The following is a 20,116-nucleotide window of genomic DNA, read 5'->3' on the forward strand; positions in this document are numbered from 1 at the left end:
CATATGTTACACTTGAAATTCTTTATGCCCCTTCTTACCCTCCCCTCATAGTGAAGTTAATGATAAGAGCTTCAGACTGTTAGAATAAAATTGACTCAGAATCCTCAGATCTGATGAAAAGGGTTCTGGTGAAAGAACAGAATCCAAAGATCGACATAAACTGATCATTTCTCAAATTGCTGAAGAGAAGCAACATTCATACATGTTTTGCTGAGGATCAAAGAGGAACTTCACAAATAAAGACCAAGATATTGGTGAAATGTGTCAGATGTTGTTGTACCTGCCTAGGTTCCCTGCAGTCTGGACAAGTCTGGAGTTTGATTTATGAGTTTTCCTTTTTCTTGTTCTAGAGAATATTTAGTACAAGAAGCATCCATCCATCCATCCATCCATCCATCCATCCATCCATCCATCCATCCATACCTGTGGATAAGGCAGGTCTTGTATATTTTAACCCTAATGTCTGCCTTTAATTCAGAGTAAACTTTTTTATTTATACTTTACAAAATGGCTACAAAACAAAGAGAACCCAGAAATCTGAGTCTGAACAGGTCTGGATTTTTACATTAAATGTTTATGAACATTTTACTAAATCTTCATCAAAGATTATACGAATGTGTTGAACAAAATCAGAATAAGATGTTTTTATGATGTAAGTCATTTACATGAAGTTGGTTTGGTAAACCTTTGTCCTTATTCTCCACTAGAACTCAGTGACTTTAAAGGCTGTTTAAGGTTAATAAAGTAATAGTTATGGGGGTTAATGGCAGCCATTCAACAGTGTAAACTCGCTGAGTCAGCTTTAAAGCTCTCCAGAATGCTGGAGATTAAGTCTTGCATTTATTTTAGCAGTAATCCCCACTGTTAAATGTTTCCTAACAGCTTCAGTCACTGAAGTTGTTGGAAACCCTTCATAAGAAAGTTTGCTTTACATTCAGTGCATATGTTCTCATATGAGGCTGATTTTACAGCATAGTTTCAAGCCAGAAAAGAAATTAGGTAGCGACTTGAGGCAGAAGTCTTTGGTCACATTAAATGACTAACATTCAGAGTTCAGTCAGGCAACCATACATTTGTTTTTGCAGAATTTAAAATGTACTTTTTCTGCCCCAGTATGACCGCCACCCTGGCCAGTGTTGGAGCGGCCAGTATTCCCAGTGCTGGACTGGTCACCATGCTGCTGATCCTGACAGCTGTCGGGCTGCCAACTCAGGACATCAGTTTGCTAATTGCTGTCGACTGGCTGCTGTGAGTAAGGTGTCTGATGAGCAGGGAATGAAAATATAACTGCTTTGCGTTTTATTTTAGGGAAGCAACAACAACAACTTTAAAGCAAAATGGAGGATACAATAGAATAGAATAGTCTTTATTTGTGCTGGGGGGTGCAACGAAATACTGCATCATCTGTAGTTATTGACTCTGCTGGGACAGATTTGTTAGTAAGGACAGTTTTTATTGCAGGAGTGTAAACTGACAAGTGCAACTTTAACTTGAGAATCTTTATTCAGTGTGAGGAAAAAAATCCAATGATGAGTAATAACTGTTTCTTTACCAGATCCCTGGTAGCGCATTTATACGTTTTCCCAACACATTTCACAAGGTTGGAGCATGCAGAGAGGGATCTTTGACCTTTTCTCTTAAAATAATCTCATTAGATCTTCCACACTCCTGGGTCCTCTTTTATGCTCTCATCTATTCAGATAACCCCACAGGTTTTTTGTTTGATTTAGGTCTGGAGATTAAGATGGCAACGAAAAATTGTTGATTTTGTGTCTGATGACCCATTTCTGTTTGGGCACATGTTTTAGATCATTGTCCTACTAAAAGATGCGGTAACAACCCCCAGATATGTATTTCAAACAGTTCATGATGCCATGCACTCTAACAACGTTCCCACTAAAACAGCCCGACAGCATTATAGATCCTCCACCATGCTTTACGGTTGGCATGGGGTGTTTGTCCACATATTCCTCAGTGTTTTGACTAGAGACCCACCTGGATTATTACTTGCAGAAAGCATCAATCTTAGTCTTGTCTGATCAGAACACGTTGTTCCAGTTAGAGTCTCTGTAGAGTTTAGTGAACTGGACATGTTTAAGTTTGTGATTTTATTTATACAGGTTGTCGCATTGAGTCCCAAGATTTCACTTACAAGAGCGACCTGTTTGAAAAAATCAACCAGAACAAAAGTTACAAACACAGTAACAATACAAACAATTCAAACATGCAACTCAAATTAAACAAGCGAATAAAATATCCACTAAAAACAAGAGAAAGTTTTATAGAAAGATGGTGGGATAGAAAAGGCTTCTGGGAAACAAATTTCTTGTCTTCAATTACATTTTTAACACACATCTGTCTTAATTAAATTGTTTTTCCCATTTTTAAGAATGGCGTAAAGAAAGGGACCTCTGTGTCAGATCGTATTTATACTCCATGTGAACAGGAAGTTGTGGGTAGCCATTTAATGGTTCCTGGACATTCTGTTCCAGACCCTAAACATTCTTTTCTAAATCAAACCAAACCTTTTCTCTTTTAGTCAGGATTATTAAACTTGAGAAACCAGAATAATGAGATCATTTGTTAAAGTTTTTTTTTCTACTTTCTTGGGATGCTAAAATCTACGTACATTTCTTTAGTAGCTGGTCGAATTGTCTTTCAACGGTTTAAATTGGGTCAAAGCTTGACCCATTTGTGTTGACAGTGATGATGCCACCTATTTCTGGAAATGCACCAATCTCTTCTGCGGACACCTGAACAACATGGTACTGCCACACCCGTACTTCACAGTCTGGATTGGGTTCTCAGGCTTTTAGGTTCCCCCCTTTTTCCTCCAAATATATCATTGATTATTATTTCCAAACAGTTAAGTTTGTCAGACCACAGGACATGTCTTTTTGCAGAAGTGGATTTACAAACTGTAATCTTGCTATTTATATTGATTGTGGAGTAATGGCTTCTTCCTCTCTGGGTGGCCTTTCAGCCAATGTTAATACAGGGTTAATTTCACTGTAAATAATAACCATCTCTTACCAGTTTCCTCTGGTATTGTCGCGATGTCCTTCTGTTCTGGAGTTAATACTCCCATTTTGCACCAAAACACTTTCATTACTGGGTCACAGAACCTGTCCATGTATTGAACAATGTGAAAGCTGGACATGCCTGTGTGTTTATACTTGATTATAAATGTTTGACCAGATGAATGTGGCTCCTTCAGGCTTCTAAATTTCTTTTTATGTTTAATGATGTCACACGCACACAGCAGTGTGTTTGATGTGTTGTCTTAAAATAAATCCACATGTACCTCCAGAAATTCCCAATTTTTTTAAAGGCATCAGAATCTTACTTTATATAAACTTCAAATAGATTTATAAGTTGTTTTTTTTACCTAAATGACCAAAAATAGCAAGAGTGTTGTCTGATTTATTGTCAAACTGCGAGAAAATTGTTATAGGTATGTTTTGCAGCATATGTAAATTTCTGATTTCAGCTGTATAGTTGCAACAGGTTGTGTAAAGTAGTTATTAGCCATCAGTATCTTTCCTGAGGTATTCAGTAAAATCAAGCATAAAATTCCCTCGAGGGCTCATGCTGCCTATAGTTTTAGGGTTATATTATGGTATCCCTGCACTGACCATTAAGAAGATCTATGATTTCACTTCCTGACTTTTTTTATGTCCACCCAGTGACAGAATGCGTACCTCTATCAATGTGGTGGGTGATTCGTTTGGTGCCGGGATCGTGGACCACTTGTCAAAGGCAGAACTCGCGGAACTCGATGCAGCAGAAATGCTCCCGACAGAGGAAGAGTTGGATTTTATCCCTCCGCCGCCAATCCTCACCGAAATGGACCTCATTGACCCCCTCAAGCCTCCAGAGCTGCCACCTCGGTCCCCTCGCCCACCTAAACTAAATCATCACAGCCATGTTCTCTCCCAGTCCGCCACTTACTCACCTTCATGTTCTATCCGATCGCCATCACCACACTCCGTTCGCTCTCCCTCTCCACGATCCGTCTGCTCCCATTCCCCTCGACCTTTCCGTACTCATTCGCCACGCCTCCTCCGCAGGATGGAACCAGGCTACTCTGCCCTGCCTTGCCATGATAACCAGGTATCTATCCAATGCTGCTCCTTGGCAGTAAATTTATATTTGTCAGTGTGCCAGCAAAGAATAATCTCAAATCTTTCTTTCTGCCCTCAGATTTCCACATTACCTCGCACTCACAGGGAGCGGGACAGGGGGCGGGACAGGGGGCGGGACAGGGAGCGGGACAGGGTCCGGGACAGGGAACGGGAGCGACTGAGACCCGAAAGTGAAACGGAGGAGGAGGAGGACAGAGAGCGAGTTCTGGGTGAAGTGAGCGACGGTGAGGAGAGTGACGACACTGCTTACGATCGGCGGTGCGCCATCCCACCCTGCGATTTGCCATAATGCCATATTAGTCTGTTTGTCTCGGTTTTATAACATATTTTTCCACTTTCTGCATTGCTATTTAGAAAAATCCCGTAGAGGCTCAAAGTGGAAACTGTCACAGAGATTAAATCGCATATACCCTAAATATTGCGATGAAAGTGGGGTCCCGTTGAAATCTGGAACAAAGTACCTGAAGACGTTTTTGTATTTTTCATCAACCTAAGACGGTTCTGAATGGCTGAAGTTCCTAAACTGTGTTAGAAAGAAAATCGTCTCTGCTGTTGATTAGAGGGGCATGTTTCTGTTCTTACCAGACTTTATTGCCCAAATCCAAAGAAGTAAATAAAATATTTCAACATAGCAATCGACAACATGGGTGTCAAACTCCATTCCTGGGGGTCCAACTTTTAGATGTGTCCCTGGTCCAACACACCTGGGTACAATAGCAGAATTGCGAGAAACATCTAGAGAAACATCTAAAGGTTGTAGGACACTGATCCTTAAGTACACCTGTGATCCAGAAGATTAACTTTACCTTTTTAAACATTTTCACCGAATTCCAGAGGTGACAATATTGGTCCCACTAATAACTTTACAGCCTGGTTCTGTTCAAAAGCAACAGCTTTAACTGCATCACTTTTCCAAAGCCAACAGTCAATTAACCATCGTGCTTTATTACTAAAATTACTTTTAGTTACATAGGTTTAGGAATTTGGACTATCTTCAAATTTGACTAACTTTGTGCAATGCTCTGGTTGCACGAGTAGCAAACCTCCCCATAGAATTATGCTGCCACCACCATGTTTGACAGATGATACTGTTATTAGGTATAAAAGCTTCACCCTAAATCCTTCAAACATACCTAATGTCGTTGTGGACATTGTGTCTCTTCTGACCATCACATTTCTATCCTGGAGGTTTTCGGCTTGTCTGTGTGGGCAGATTTTGGAGCAGGGTTGTCTTTTTTGGTCTGCAACCCATCAGTCTAAACAGATGTAGAACTGGTTTCCATGACATTAACACTAGTGCCCAAGGAGTTTCCAGTTCATGGCAGGATTAAGTTCCTGGTGGTTCCTTGGTTATTTCTGAGTATCCTGATTTCAGTCCAATCTTCTCTCATACCAACGCAGAGACGAACAGATGTTAATCCATATCAGCCCTGCCTACGCTGTACCTGTAAAACTAAATCCCTCCCTTCCTTCCTTCCTTCCTTCCTTCCTTCCTTCCTTTCTTCCTTTCTTCCTTTCTTCCTTTCTTCCTTTCTTCCTTTCTTCCTTTCTTCCTTTCTTCCTTTCTTCCTTCCTTCCTTCCTTTATATATCTGCCATTAGGCTCAAAATAAGCATTTCAGTCATTTTTAAATGGCTTTAAGCTCTGACCAAGAACGCTGAAGATTTGAATAAGGAACAGTAAGACATTTTTACATGCCCCTTGTTTTTAGCTGTTGTGTTGAGAAACCTTGCTGCTTAACACTAGTATTTATTAAAAGTTTTAAACACTGATTATAAACAGTTAATTCTTCTAAATTATGCCACCATGCTATAAATATACATTCAAAAGCATGTAACAAAGGAAACATCCAGCAGATGTGCAGGTGTTATTTTTATACACTTCTTTACCTTCCTGAAACTCTCCAGAGATGCCCTCAATACTCTTTCTCATGTACCCCCAAAGCACTAACTGTTCTTGGTAAAATTGTCTATACTATTTAAGGTTTGTAATTTTTGTGGTTTGCGGTGTGAAATGATGAATACTAGGCAATATGCTGTTTTAATGTTGTTGTATGTTCAAATTTATTAGTATTTTACTCTTTTACTTTCTGTTATTTTCACCTCTAATTGCTGTAAAATAGCCTAACTGACCACCTCTGTTCTGCTGGATCTCCTTTCATTTTAGACAGCTGCCCTACATCCTTAATTCCTAAACAGATTTACTTGTCAGGTTCTGTGTATATTGTAATAAAACCTTGTAAATTTATTTAAAGTAACTGCAATTTGTCAGTTTTATTTTTTTTCTACCGCTTAAATAACGTCTTGTACAATCTGCAGAAGGATTTGCTGTCAGAAAGGGGTCACACGTCAGTGTTTGGTGACTAAAAACGGCTGAAAAAATCCCAGAGACAAAGGATATTACTGGTCTAAGAGGCTGCAACAGACACACAGGCATTACACAACAAGGCTGTGCTTGCACATTGATGAGACAAAGACACACAGGGATACCAGTGCTCTTAATCCTCTCAAAGACGAGTCAGAGATGGGCGAGGCCAGGGGGAAGTGATGGATGGGAGAGGAATCGCTGGGCAGCAGATGGCCAGAAAGACGTCAATGGTTTTCATTCTTCCCAGACAGCATAAGGGCACTGTGGGTAATTGCAAGCAGAGCTGATGATAGCTTTGGGTCCCTGTATATCAGACAGGGGAGCCAAACGAGGTGGAGGGAAAAGGTGAAAAGCTGCAGGCTAACGTTCTTATGCGGCCTGAAAAGTTCATATTAGAATATTTTGTACTGGAGATTTCTAGGTGACTGTGTCAATACAAAGAAATACTACTCTGCTACACTTCAAGAACTGCTTCTCCAGTAGGTGACATGAGGATATTTTAGGCAGCAGGATTTTGAGAATACAATCAGGCAAGAGCTTTCAGAGCAACGTGTCTGTGGCAATAAACGTACATGAGTTTATAAGAACTTTGGGAAGCTTGCGCCTTTGGGTTCGAGTATATATTAAATATTTTAAAAATCTCACACTGACCAGAGCAGCTGTTAACCTCGGGGTCACCATGTAAATGGTTTTTTCACATGTCATAGAGCAGCGTTTAGAAATGAGCTTAAACATCATAAGAAATCAGCCTAAAGCACCTCTTGACCTTTTTCACAATTTGTCGCAGTATAACTGCACACTTCAGAGTTTTTTGGGGGGGTGTTATGCTCTAAACTGATTTAAAGTTGTGTTTCTTTGTGACGTGGAAGGAAAATTATACATTGTTTTATAAATTTATAAGAACTGAATATTTCAAAGTGGAGAGTTTATGTGTATGCGGTTAGGTTGTAAAACAATATCGCCAACTTTGACCATTGCACAGAGTTTCATTTTCCATGTGATTAAAAGGGATAGTTGGAATTTTGTGAGTGTGGGAGTGCTATGGAGTTATAATCAGCAGTCAAAATCTTACGTGCAGTTTATTTATATAGCAATGACTTACAACAAACATGACCTCAAGGTGTACTACAAGAACATACTGGTCTAATTCATCAAAAATCTAAATCTAAATAAATCCAAATGACTCCTTACAGGTCACTCAGATTCAAGGCAGATTACATGCAGGAAAATGCAAACCAACTATAATTAAATTCAAATTCAATTAAAAAATACTTTATTAATCCCAAAGGGAAATTAATGTTGTTGTAGCTCATATTATGAGGGTTTCTTCAAAGAGCCGTTGTAGATGCTGATGGCTGTGGGCAGGAAGGATCTCTTGTAGCGCTCCGTCTTACAGCAAATCTGAAGAAGCCTCTGACTGAAGACACTCTGTTAGGTTCAGTTGATCACAAAATGCCAGTTAGGAGAACAATTTCTAGTGAAAATAGCATGCAACAAATTCCTCACATTAGCAAGCACATGGTGACAGTAGAGTAAAACAATTCCACCTGCACCAAGTTCTTCTGATTTCTTTATTGGAGCAAGGCAGAGATGCTTTTAATGACAGAGCACCTAACAAGAAAGAAACAAACCCCAGGAAGGAACACCAACCATATGCTAGCTATGCTTTTACAGCGAGAACACAGACCCACTCCGCTATCCCAATCTATTAGACTGGTAAAACATGGTGGAGATAGCATAAAGGCATGCTCAAATGCAGGGCCGTGCAGAGACCACTAAAGGAGCAGGTGCTCAAAGTAACACAAGGCCACAGATAACTAGATTCTAGGTTCGAATATTAGCAAGAATCTCAACCAGCTTCTACAGTTCAGTGTACTATGATGTTCTACAAAATCGAAAACATGGAGATATACTATTGAATCAAATCTAGGGACAACTATAATATAGAACACATCACCATGCATATGTGTATTAAATATTTTATTAGAGAGCTACGTCACCAGACATTTTGTTTTTACACAATTACACTGTCAAGCTGAAGAAGGAGTCCTATCGGCAGTGGTTGGCTTGTGGGACTCCTGAGGCGGCTGACGGGTACCGTGGGGCCCAGCGTGCCGCGGCCCGGGCGGTGGCAGACGCAAAAACTCGGACCTGGGAGGAGTTCGGTGAGGCCATGGAGAAGGACTACCGGTTGGCCCCGAAGCGATTGTGGCAAACCGTCTGGCGCCTCAGGAGGGGGAAGCAGTGCTTCGCCAACACTGTTTACAGTGGGTTGTGGGGAGCTGCTGACCTCGACTGGGGACATTATCGACCGGTGGAAGGAATACTTTGAGGATCTCCTCAATCCTGCCATCACGCATTCCCTGGTGGAAACAGAGGCTGGGGACTCGGGATTGGACTCTTTCATCACCCAGCCTGAAGTCACCGAGGTGGTTAAAAAGCTCCGCGGTGACAGGGCTTCGGGGTTGGATGAGATCCGCCCTGAGTACCTCAAGTCTTTGGATGTTGTGGGGCTGTCATGGTTGACACGCCTCTTCAACATTGCGTGGCGGACGGGGACAGTGCCTTTGGATTGGCAGACTGGGGTGGTGGTCCCCCTACATGAGAAGGGTGACCGGAGGGTGTGTTCCAACTACAGGGGGATCACACTCCTCAGCCTCCCTGGTAAGGCCTACGCCAGGGTATTGGAGAGGAGAGTCCGGCCAATAGTCGAACCCCGGCTTCAGGAGGAGCAGTGTGGTTTTCGTCCCAGCCATGGAACACTGGACCAGCTCTATACCCTCTACAGGGTGCTCGAGGGTTCATGGGAGTTTGCCCATGGGCCATCCGATCTCTGTATAAGCGGAGCAGGAGTTTGGTCCGCATTGCCGGCACTAAGTCAGACTTGTTCCCGGTGCATGTTGGACTCCGGCAGGGCTGCCCTTTGTCACCGGTCCTGTTCATAACTTTTATGGACGGGATTTCTAGGCACAGCCAAGGGCCAGAGGGGGTCTGGTTTGGGGACCAGAGGATTTTGTCTCTTCTTTTTGTAGATGACGTGGTCCTGCTGGCCCCATCTAGCCAAGACCTACAGCATGCACTGGGGCGGTTCGCAGCCGAGTGTGAAGCGGCTGAGATGAGGATCAGCTCCTCCAAGTCCGAGGCCATGGTTCTCGACCGGAAAAGGATGGTTTGTCCTCTTCAGGTTGGAGGGGAGTTCCTGCCTCAAGTGGAGGAGTTTAAGTATCTCGGGGTCTTGTTCACGAGTGAGGGAAGAATGGAGCAGGAGATTGACAGACGGATCGGTGCGGCTGCCACAGTAATGGGGGCGCTGTGCCGGTCCGTTGTGGTGAAGAGAGAGCTGAGCCGAAAAGCGAAGCTCTCGATAAACCGGTCGGTCTACGTTCCTACCCTCACCTATGGTCATGAACTTTGGGTCATGACCGAAAGAACGAGATCCCGGATACAAGCGGCGGAAATGAGCTTCCTCCGTAGGGTGGCCGGGCACTCCCTTAGAGATAGGGTGAGGAGCTCGGCCATCCGGGAGGGGCTCGGAGTAGAGCCGCTGCTCCTCCACATTGAGAGGAGCCAGTTGAGGTGGCTCGGGCATCTATACCGGATGCCTCCTGGACGCCTTCCTCGGGTGGTGTTCCAGGCATGTCCCACCGGAAGGAGGCCCAGGGGACGGCCCAGGACATGCTGGAGGGACTATGTCTCTCGACTGCCTTGGGAACGCCTTGGGCTCCCCCCGGAGGAGCTGGAGGAGGTGTCTGGGGAGAGGGACGTCTGGGCGTCTCTGCTGAGTCTGCTGCCCCCGCGACCCGGTCCCGGATAAAGCGGAAGACAACGAGTACGAGTAAAAGTACAATTACACTGTTAAAAATATAAACAAAGGGGCACAATACAACCTTTTAGCGTACAGTAACAAAGGCCATAATAATAAATATAGCAGTCTGGATGTTCTGTTGTTACGGTGGAGATAAAGATGATGCATTCAGAACAGCACAGGTGCATTAACCTTTAACATGGAACTGCAGACAATAAGACGAAAGAGTTGTTGACACATTACCTTAGTGTTACATGTCACCATGAGAAAACATAAAGCCTACTTACACTGCTAACCGACCACCAAACTTTAGGTTAAATCTCTTCTACTTGTGTGTGTTTGTGTTTTTGTAATTCCTCATGTGCATTTTGATATTTTCCTCTTATTTTCTTCGTTCTCTTTTTCCTCATTGTCTCATCCTCCCTGTGTTGACTGTAGCTCAGTGTCTCTTGTTATTTCTGTCTCCATCTTGTCTGATCTATCACTTTCCTTCTACAGGCAATAAATTAGATATCAATTAATCTACATTTAACTACAGAACATCTTAACATCATGAATAACTCTTAAACTGGTTGCCTATGAAATTCAACATAAGTGCACAACCAAACAGCTTTATGTTGACTAGCATATTTGTTCTTACCTGTTATACTCTCTCTTAACCAGTTGGTTAACAATCCACTACCTTTGGCTGCTTCTCCTTGTTTGTTTCAGACATCTTTCTTTACAATCCATCTTAAAACTAAAACCAAAACATTATGAATTATAATCTAAAGTGCTCTACTTAAAATGCACATACTACTATCCTATCAAATTTCTAGAAATGAGTCATTATAAATTTCTTGAATAATAAAAACAGAACATTTTACAAAATCATTTCTTATTAAATTGAAACATAAAAACCCACATTATTAGTCGATGAGACAAATTTTAACAGAAATGTGACATAATTTACAAAATGATTTGTTAGTGATAGACTATTTAGTTCATTCTAACCACTAAAACAGCTGATTGATAGAAGAATAAGAATGAGTTTTAATTGGCTCCCAAAAAGGTTAAATATTAATCAATCGCAGCACCAATGCATATCATCATCACACATCTCCTAAAAGTAGCTTTTCTACCAGTATTATAGTAATACTGCTGTGTGAAAGTTTTTTAGACACCTACAAAGTCTTTAATGAACAGCTAGTTCATAACAATAGCTTCCACTTACCTGTCTCATCCCGCTCAGAGAGCACAGAGCCGTCCTTATTTCTCCCCTGGCGTGTGTGTTGTGTTTCAGCCGCTCTCTGCTCAGACTGCTAGTGGACATCAGAGACCAGATAGATCCATACATGGCTGGATTGGGCTGTATGACCTTCAAGCTTGGTGAGAAATTGACAACTGCTGATGTAATTATTCAGGAATGGAAAAAAATTTAAATGTACCAACAATCAACCTTGGACTTGAAGCTCTATGCAGGATCTTAGCTCATGGGGTGAGGGTGATCATTACAAAAGTGAAAGATCAGCTCACAACCACATATGAGGAACTATTAGCAATCTGAAGGCAGTTTGGACCACAGTCACCAAGAACACCATAACACTTAGATCTGTAAGTTAATATCTAAATGATTAGGTGTCATGGGTGGAGTTGCTGGAGAACCCAATATAGCAGGAAGCAGGGGAAAAAAATCATTTATAATCGTGGAGAAAATGGATTATCAAATGAAAAAGGAACTCAAATTAACACAGGAAAAGTCAAAAGTCCAGAATCAAACCACAAAATGACATAAATCAAGGACATGATGGAACAACAGAACCAAAGACCTTCATATCATGATATTTTGACAAGGCTTGGGAGAAGGTCCTTTGGTGAGATTAGACCAAAATCTATCTTTTTGGTATCAACTTGACCCATTGAATTTACAGGATTGCTGAATATGACCCATAACTCAACAGAATCAGAATCAGCTTTTTTCACCCAAGTTTGAACACACAAACAAGGAATTTGACTTCAGGTGTACTTTGCAACTTCCACTTTCCCCACAGCACAACACAATGGCGGAAGGATCATGGTTGGCACAGTTTTTTTTTTTTTGCTAAGATTGCAAGTAGGTTTCACTGCATTGAGGAGTCCAAGAACACAGATGATGGGTTATAAACAGCTCTTCCAATGTGACAAAAAGTCAAAGCAACAAAGAAGTGCCACAAGAAAAACCACCTTATGTCAAGGTCTGACCTTACCAGTCTCCAGACCTCACTACTCTAAACATTCATTTCTATGGCCTAACGCTGACTCTAATCATTACCAGTACTGGTAATGGCTTCAAGATGGCGCCGCAGATGGTCGCCTTGGCGTGTTGGTGCGCATTGTTTTGTTTTGTTTTTTGCTTTCACTTGCACTGCCATACTTGCACACTGATCATCTGCACTGTTGTACCACTCTTGCACCCAATACTGCTCTATATTTACTCTCACTCACTTAAAACTGTGCACATATATTTATATTATATTGTAGATATGTTTATACTGCTTGATTTGTATTGTATTTCACTGACTATGCCAAAACAAATTCCTTGTATGTCCAAAAACGTACTTGGCAATAAAGCTTTTCTGATTCTGATTCTGATTCTGATACATACCTAACCCTAAACCTGACCTAAACTCAATTTACACCTTAGTCCTAAATCTAACCCCTAAACCAAAGCCAGAACTTTTTCATATAGAGCCCAGGTTTCGGGCCCCATAAGGAGCAGTGGGTCCTCACAACATAGAATATGTTGGAAAAAAATGTACACTGTAACAAATGCTAGAACAGACACACACACACACATACACACACACACACACACACAATGAGGCCTTCTCCAGGTTTATATAAAGCATTCCAGGCTGTCGTATGAAAATCACCATTTTCATTTTCAGGGCTGCTTCTCCAAAATTGAAGATTCCTTTAATCCGCCTTCCTCCTGGACTGTTTTTGTCAGGTCATTCAGATAAAAAGTATTTTCATAAGTAAATACTTTGGGAGAAGCTCCAAATCTTTATTTAAATATTCTTAGTCATGTGGTATAAATTAGTGATTTAAATTCAAGATGAAATATGCTTTGTTGTTTTTTTTTTCAATATTAAGTCATAAATCAAGCCCAGTGGCTGCAGGAAAGAAGGAGTCTTCTTGTTCTCTGTTATTTTGCTACTCAGTCTGACCTCTAGAGGAAGGATCCCTCTTCACATGCAGCCGAGTGACTGATAAAATACTCAGATCTCGCAACACTCAAAAATCAGATCAGAACCTTTCAATGTCCATTCTTTATCCGCCTCGAAGTTCATGCCTCGTGATGCTTTAAAAATAAAAGAAAAAGTTGTTTATTCAACCCACATCATCACATTCTCCCGGAGACACTGAACAGCGAGTCATGTGGAAGGAATGCAGAAATCCAGGATGTAAGTTATAAAACATGATCTTTATTAAGTAAAGAAAGATGTACGCATTACATGGAAACATTGGCTGTCAATGTGCGGGCAATATGGGGTCCTCATAACCTAATAAATTATACAAATTCATTCAAACACCAAAGGTTAGACTCCTTTTTTGAGACTAAACCTTTTACAGCTTTTTCAGATTTTTGAGCATTCATGCTGACTTCTTTTTGGGTAGAATAATGTAAACATTAGGTTTGACTATTTTAAATGTAATAAATGAATGACTTTTATTATAATAAAACATGATATAAAGAATAATTGACATTTTTATTTTTGGGTCAATGTGGGTCAATTCCAAGATGCTTTATCAAGCGGCAAAATTAAATTGAATTCAATTCAATTCAGTTTATTTATATAGCGCCAATTCACAACACATGTTGTCTCAAGGCACGTCACAACACTCAGGTACATACATTCCAATTAATCCTAACCATTGAAAAGTGCAATCAGAGTAAGTTATTTATTCATATTGAATAAAAAGTTTTTCTATCTAAAGAAACCGAGCAGATTGCATCCAGTCAGTGACTTGCAGCATTGCCTCCTCCTGGATGAGCATGTAGAGACAGTGGACAGTGACTGGCGTTGACTTTGCAGCAATACCTCATACTGAGCATGCATGTAGAGATAGTGGAGAGGAAAAACTCCTTCTTAACAGGAAGAAACCTCCAGCAGAACCAGGCTCAGTGTGAGCGGCCATCTGCCACGACCGACTGGGGGTTTGAGAGAACAGAGCAGAGACACAAAGAGAACAAAGAAGCACTGATCCAGGAGTACTTTCTATGGGAAGGAAAAGTAAATGTTAATGGATGTAGATCCTTTAGTCGTTTCACCTAGAAAGAAAGAACAGATAAACTCTGAGCCAGTTTTCAAGGTTAGAGTCTGAAAGAGAGCACATATAATTAGTTACAGTAAAAGCTCAGTCAATCGCCATGTCTAGGAGAGAGAAAGGGTTAAACACTGAAAGACAGGACTATGTGGATCATCGGTAGAGGGTGAGCATTGAGTTGTTGCCAGCAGAAGCTTGGATGATGCCCCTTTCCAGAAAGGTGTCACAGGTAGACACAGAGTCAATAAAAAAGTTTTTTTTTTATTCATGATTTAGATTTTAAAAAATGATGAATTACTTTTGTTTAATTCTACTGTTTCAGTCAAGCTGAAATGTTGCTCATAGGTTTGCTGAAACAAAGTGTGTGAAGACAATTATAATTTCATATTCTTAATGATTTTTCCATTCAAGTGTTTTCAGTATTCTGTCACAGTATCAATATAACTGTGGAAATTACAGTTTATGTCATTAAATCTGTCAGAAAATGGAACGGAGACACTCCAAAATTAATCAAAATAACATTTTATTTTGCAAAAACACAGTGTGAATCACTCATTTTTGGTTTTTTATTATGCTAGCACCATTTTTCTTCAGCTCTTTCACATTACCAGTCAGTTTTTTTGTCAAACCTTGAAGCAGATGGGCTACAGCAGCAGACGACCGCACCAGGTGCCACTCCTGTCCGCTACAAATTGGAAACAGGGGCTACAATTCACACAGTTCATCAGATAGAAGAGTTTTTTCCTGGTCTATTGAAACTAACAGCAATGTTCACATGATAATGTCTGCGTTTAGCATGAACAACATGCAAGCACGGATTCATCTTGCCTTGTATCAACAGTTCAGCCTACCAGTGGTGGTGTCGTGGTGAAGGGGATTTATTCTTGGCACACTTTGGGCCCCTTAGTGCTAGTTGAACATCATTTAAACGTCACAGCCTTCCAGAATATTGTTGCTGACCATGTCCAGTCCTTTATGACCACAGTGCACCCATCTCCAGATAGCTACTTCCAGCAGGACAATGGACCATGTCACAAAGTTCAGATCATCTTCAATTCAATTCAATTCAAAGATACTTTATTGATCCCCGAGGGGAACTTAGAATTCCAGTACAACCCATCCAAACACTTAAACTTAAACTGGTTTCTTGAACATGATAATAATGAGGTTATTGTACTCCAATAGTCTCACGTTTTAATGACAGAGCATCTTTGGGATTTGATGGAAAAGGAGACTCATACCATAGATGTGCAGTAGACAAATTTGCAGCAACTGTGGAATGCTATTATGTCAGCATGGACCAAAATCCATAAGAAATGTTTTGAGCATCTTATTCATTCGATGTCATCAAAATGCAGTCGTGAAGTCAAGAATTGGCCCAACCTGGAACTAGAAGGTAAACGTATATAGTACCTTTAGTAAGTTCTGGCTCTTCTGCCAGAGGGACATTGTTGGATGGGTGCAAAAACTTGTTATCACTCATGTAAAAACTTTGTGTTGCAAGGCACCTGCACTATGCCTTCCTCCCTGTGTGTGTGAATTATTGTTATCTCTGTGTGAACCAGCCTCCTTTCTGTCTCACACACACACACCCTGTCTGAACTGTCTGTTGAATTGTGTATATAAATAAAGAGATAGGGTGTCAAAACTTTGTAGTTGCACTGCAAAGTGGGCTACCCTTGTCACAAGTAAAACTGACTCTGTATCGTTCTTACCTCTGAGTTGACTGAATAATACCTAACATTATTTGGTCCTTCGTAGCCAGATTAATTCAATAACCTTATTTCTCTTTGCTTTAACAGTGACTCTGGGATCCGTGGGGGAAGCCTGACGTCGAGCGAAGCACCGCTGCACAGCCTCCATTAGCCGGAGTGGCTGAAAGTCCCGGTGTGTGTGAATTCACACCTGGCCAGTGGGTTATCGCCTTCCTCGGCGCGGGGTGACTCTCACAGGGTCCAGAGAGTCACCAAGAAGTCAACTCCGAGGTGAGACAGTTTTAAAATACAGTTCATAAGAAAAGTACTTAACAGTCGTTGGTAGTGCGTCGCCGGTAAGGACGCTGCATTGGGATGGTTTTATTCCACCGTGAAAGGAATAGTGACAAATTTGGTACAATCCCGCCGTGAAGGGGATTAAAGAAAACGACTGAGGATTATTCCCCTGCGAGGGAATAGAGTAAAGCGCTATATACATAAAAGAAGAAAAGTACTTAAAAGTCGTTGGTAGTGCGTCGCCGGTAAGGACGCTGCATTGGTATGGTTTTATTCCACCGTGAAAGGAATAGTGACAAATTAAGGTAGGGCCCCGCCAAGAAGGGGGCCAAATAAAACGACTAAGGGTTATTCCCCTGCGAGGGAATAGAATAAGCACTATAAAAGTAAAAAGAACGGAGTAAATTGAGCTCATAAAATAACACCAAGTTAACTTAGAAAAATTACAAGGTACCTGAAACTAACTGTGTGACTGTGTTGTGTGTATATATGGAGGACTAAGCATTTTAATAGAATCAGTAGGATTCTGCTAGTCCTGTGTTTTCTTTTGCCCAGATTAAAACTACGTACTGGTGACTTTGGAGATTCAGGTCGGATTTCATTCCAGAAAATTAACACCGCTGCGAATTAGTCGCAGTAGAAGGCCGTGTTAATGTCCTCTCCTTAAAGTCTCATGCCAGTGACCTTTTATCTGGGACATTTATACTATAATTAAACTAACATAAAACATAATGGGGAAGAAACAAAGTAAACTAATTGACTTAGAAGGGGATGTAAAGTTTATGGAGAATTATGTAAAAGGAGCAAGTATGATCTGTCATAGATGGAATAAAAAATAAAAAACATGGGTTTTTGGGCAAATTAGACACAAAGGATGTCTTAAAATTACAAGGGGATCTAAAATTAGAAATAATGAAAACTAAAAAGAGAAAAATAACAAAGAACAATGGGGAAGGGACAGAGAAAAAGCTCTGATTTAACAGAAATATGTACACGATGGTATAAAAATACGGATTTTCAGGTAATTTAATTATCACTGAAATCCTAAAACTACACGGGGATCTTAAACTGGAGATTATGCATTCAAAAGATTCAAGAGACAATAAAAAGCCTTGCCAGATTATAATTTCAAAGGGGACCTTTCAGTCCCTGAGTGCACACAGTTGATAAACAGATTAAAACAAAAAGATAAATTAAAAAAACAACAAGAGCAGCCTTTAACTGACATAGCCATAATACTGAGGCCTTGAGAAAAGCACAGGAAAAAACTTTCAGCTTAACTGAAAACAAATAAAGGGGGGCGGACCGCCACTCATCCCAGTTTAGAATACCAAGGTAGCCCCAAATTATAAAGACTAAGAGGTGGTTTTAGAGGACGTGGTAAAGGAAGTTAAAGAGGAGGTGACAATGTGGACAACATGGAAACTGTCCAACTGGACAACCCAGTGAACAATGACTAGAGAAGAGAGAACAGAATGTTGTTAAAGAAGTAATCTGAGAGTAAAAGATTTTGTAGGCAAGCATTAGTGAGAAACAGGTGCTTTAAAAATCATTCTATGGTGTTATACTACCAATAATATCATGATAAAATGCAAAAGATTCATTTTACAGGGAAATAATTCCATATTTGGCTCAGATTGTGTGCATTCTTGATTTTTCCTCTTTGAGAGAAGTTAAATTTCAGCTCTGTGAAACGACCTTGACAAAGAGATGCAGCTGCCTGAAAACAAAGATTAAACTTCAGCAAACAGCAGAAGCCTGTCTCTGCTGAAAGGTCTGGAAAAAAAATTGTAACTCTACCCTGCATGTGTCAAACTCAAGGTCCGCGGGCCAAAACCGGAGCCCAGAAGTTTAGTGATTCTCTAGAAGTAGAACCTTTTAATATGGTGATTGTGTGCTTGAATGTTATTTTGTCAATCAATAAGCAGTATTGTCTATATTCTGCCACAATCTGCCTTTTGAAAATGTTTTGCTCTTTATGTAAAAAATTGGCTAAAGTCTGCAGACACAAAATGAACCTGGATTGAAGCTCTAACTATGTTTATTTAATCTGAGATCCTCTCCAAATGCAACAGTATATGTCGATCTACATGAGATACTAACAACTTCACCTACAGGGTGAAGGATCCACAGGAGGTGATACCGAACCAGAAGAGATGGACATCAGACGGGACCCATCTCAGAACACTGACGGAAGAACATGACGCACATCCATTCCTACAGAATTTCTGGTATTGTTCATGGTGGCATATGCAACACTGAACCAGGTGGAAATGCACGAAAATGAAGGGGACGATTATGATGACATGTGGTAAATAAATCACATCGAAAGCCTGAGTGTACTCATACATTGTATTTCATAAAATAACCTTACAGCAGAAAATCGAAAGAAGTTGTTGCTTAAGTGAAATGAGAAAAAGTACAATGATGACATAAACAGGGCAGATTTTTAAATTCCTTTATTATGTTTCACTGTTTTCATTAAGTATTATTCTTTTATTTTTATGATTTCAAGTATTATTCTTTTATTTTTATGATTTCAAGTATTATTCTTTTATTTTTATGATTTCAAGTATTATTCTTTTATTTTTATGATTTCAAGTATCATTCTTTTATTTTTATGATTTCAAGTATTAATCAACATTTAACTTTTAATGGTTGCCGAGGGCATGAGTATTTCCCACAAAATATAATCTGTTTACCGTCCGTAGGTTTCTGCTCATACAGAGTATTTTTCTTATTCGTTTTTATATGAAATGTTTTTACTTGTGATAAAAGGAGGGACTGTTGGATGGGTGCAAAAACTTGTTATCACTCATGTAAAAACTTTGTGTTGCAAGGCACCTGCACTATGCCTTCCTCCCTGTGTGTGTGAATTATTGTTATCTCTGTGTGAACCAGCCTCCTTTCTTTCTCACACACATACACCCTGTCTGAACTGTCTGTTGAATTGTGTATATAAATAAAGAGATAGGGTGTCAAAACTTTGTAGTTGCACTGCAAAGTGGGCTACCCTTGTCACAAGTAAAACTGACTCTGTATCGTTCTTACCTCTGAGTTGACTGAATAATACCTAACAGACATCTTTGGAAAACCTCCAAGGGAGGCGTCCAAAAGGCCCCCCAATTACCCTGGACCCCCTAAGCTGACTCACATGGATGAGGAGCATCAGTGGTTCCTGGATGATGGAGCCCCTCTGCTTATCTCTAAGTCAGGACCCAGCCACCCTGTGGAGGAAGTTCACATGACTTGTATCTGGGATCTTGTTCTTTCAGTCATCATTCATATCTAAAGAGACAAGGGTGGGAGGTACATGGACAGACAAAGCCCTGATCCAACTATCCCGACTCACCTCTGAACTGGAGGAGGTATTCCACCTTTTCTGGCTTGGAGAAGCTGAGGCTTTTGGAAGAAACTTTAATAATCTATTATTATTAATTCAGGTGATCAGATTTAGTATAAAAATGTATTTATGGTTTACGTACAACCTTTATAGCATTAAAAGCTTAAAGTTGAAA

At 40.5% G+C, this 20,116-nt stretch overlaps 1 protein-coding gene and 1 long non-coding RNA gene across 2 annotated transcripts in view; one reads left to right on the plus strand and one right to left on the minus strand.

Moving 5' to 3' along the window:
• The window catches only part of LOC124863921 (excitatory amino acid transporter 2-like), a 33,261-nt gene extending 27,936 nt beyond the window's left edge, over positions 1-5,325 (plus strand). The window contains exons 9-11 of the mRNA XM_047358482.1: positions 1,114-1,248; positions 3,687-4,113; positions 4,204-5,325. Of these exons, the coding sequence (XP_047214438.1) occupies positions 1,114-1,248; positions 3,687-4,113; positions 4,204-4,434 (793 nt within the window). The 3' untranslated portion in view covers positions 4,435-5,325. The remainder of the gene's footprint in view (positions 1-1,113; positions 1,249-3,686; positions 4,114-4,203) is intronic.
• A 2,559-nt stretch (positions 5,326-7,884) lies between these two features.
• Positions 7,885-11,576, minus strand: LOC124863933. Its single transcript, XR_007037221.1, has 3 exons — positions 11,531-11,576; positions 10,958-11,056; positions 7,885-7,940 (listed from the first exon to the last, which is right to left on the minus strand). It is a non-coding gene; the product is annotated as an uncharacterized LOC124863933 (long non-coding RNA).
• Positions 11,577-20,116: the final 8,540 nt, after the last annotated feature.

Source organism: Girardinichthys multiradiatus, chromosome Y, assembly GCF_021462225.1.
Source record: "Girardinichthys multiradiatus isolate DD_20200921_A chromosome Y, DD_fGirMul_XY1, whole genome shotgun sequence".
Classification (NCBI taxonomy): Eukaryota; Metazoa; Chordata; class Actinopteri; order Cyprinodontiformes; family Goodeidae; genus Girardinichthys; species Girardinichthys multiradiatus.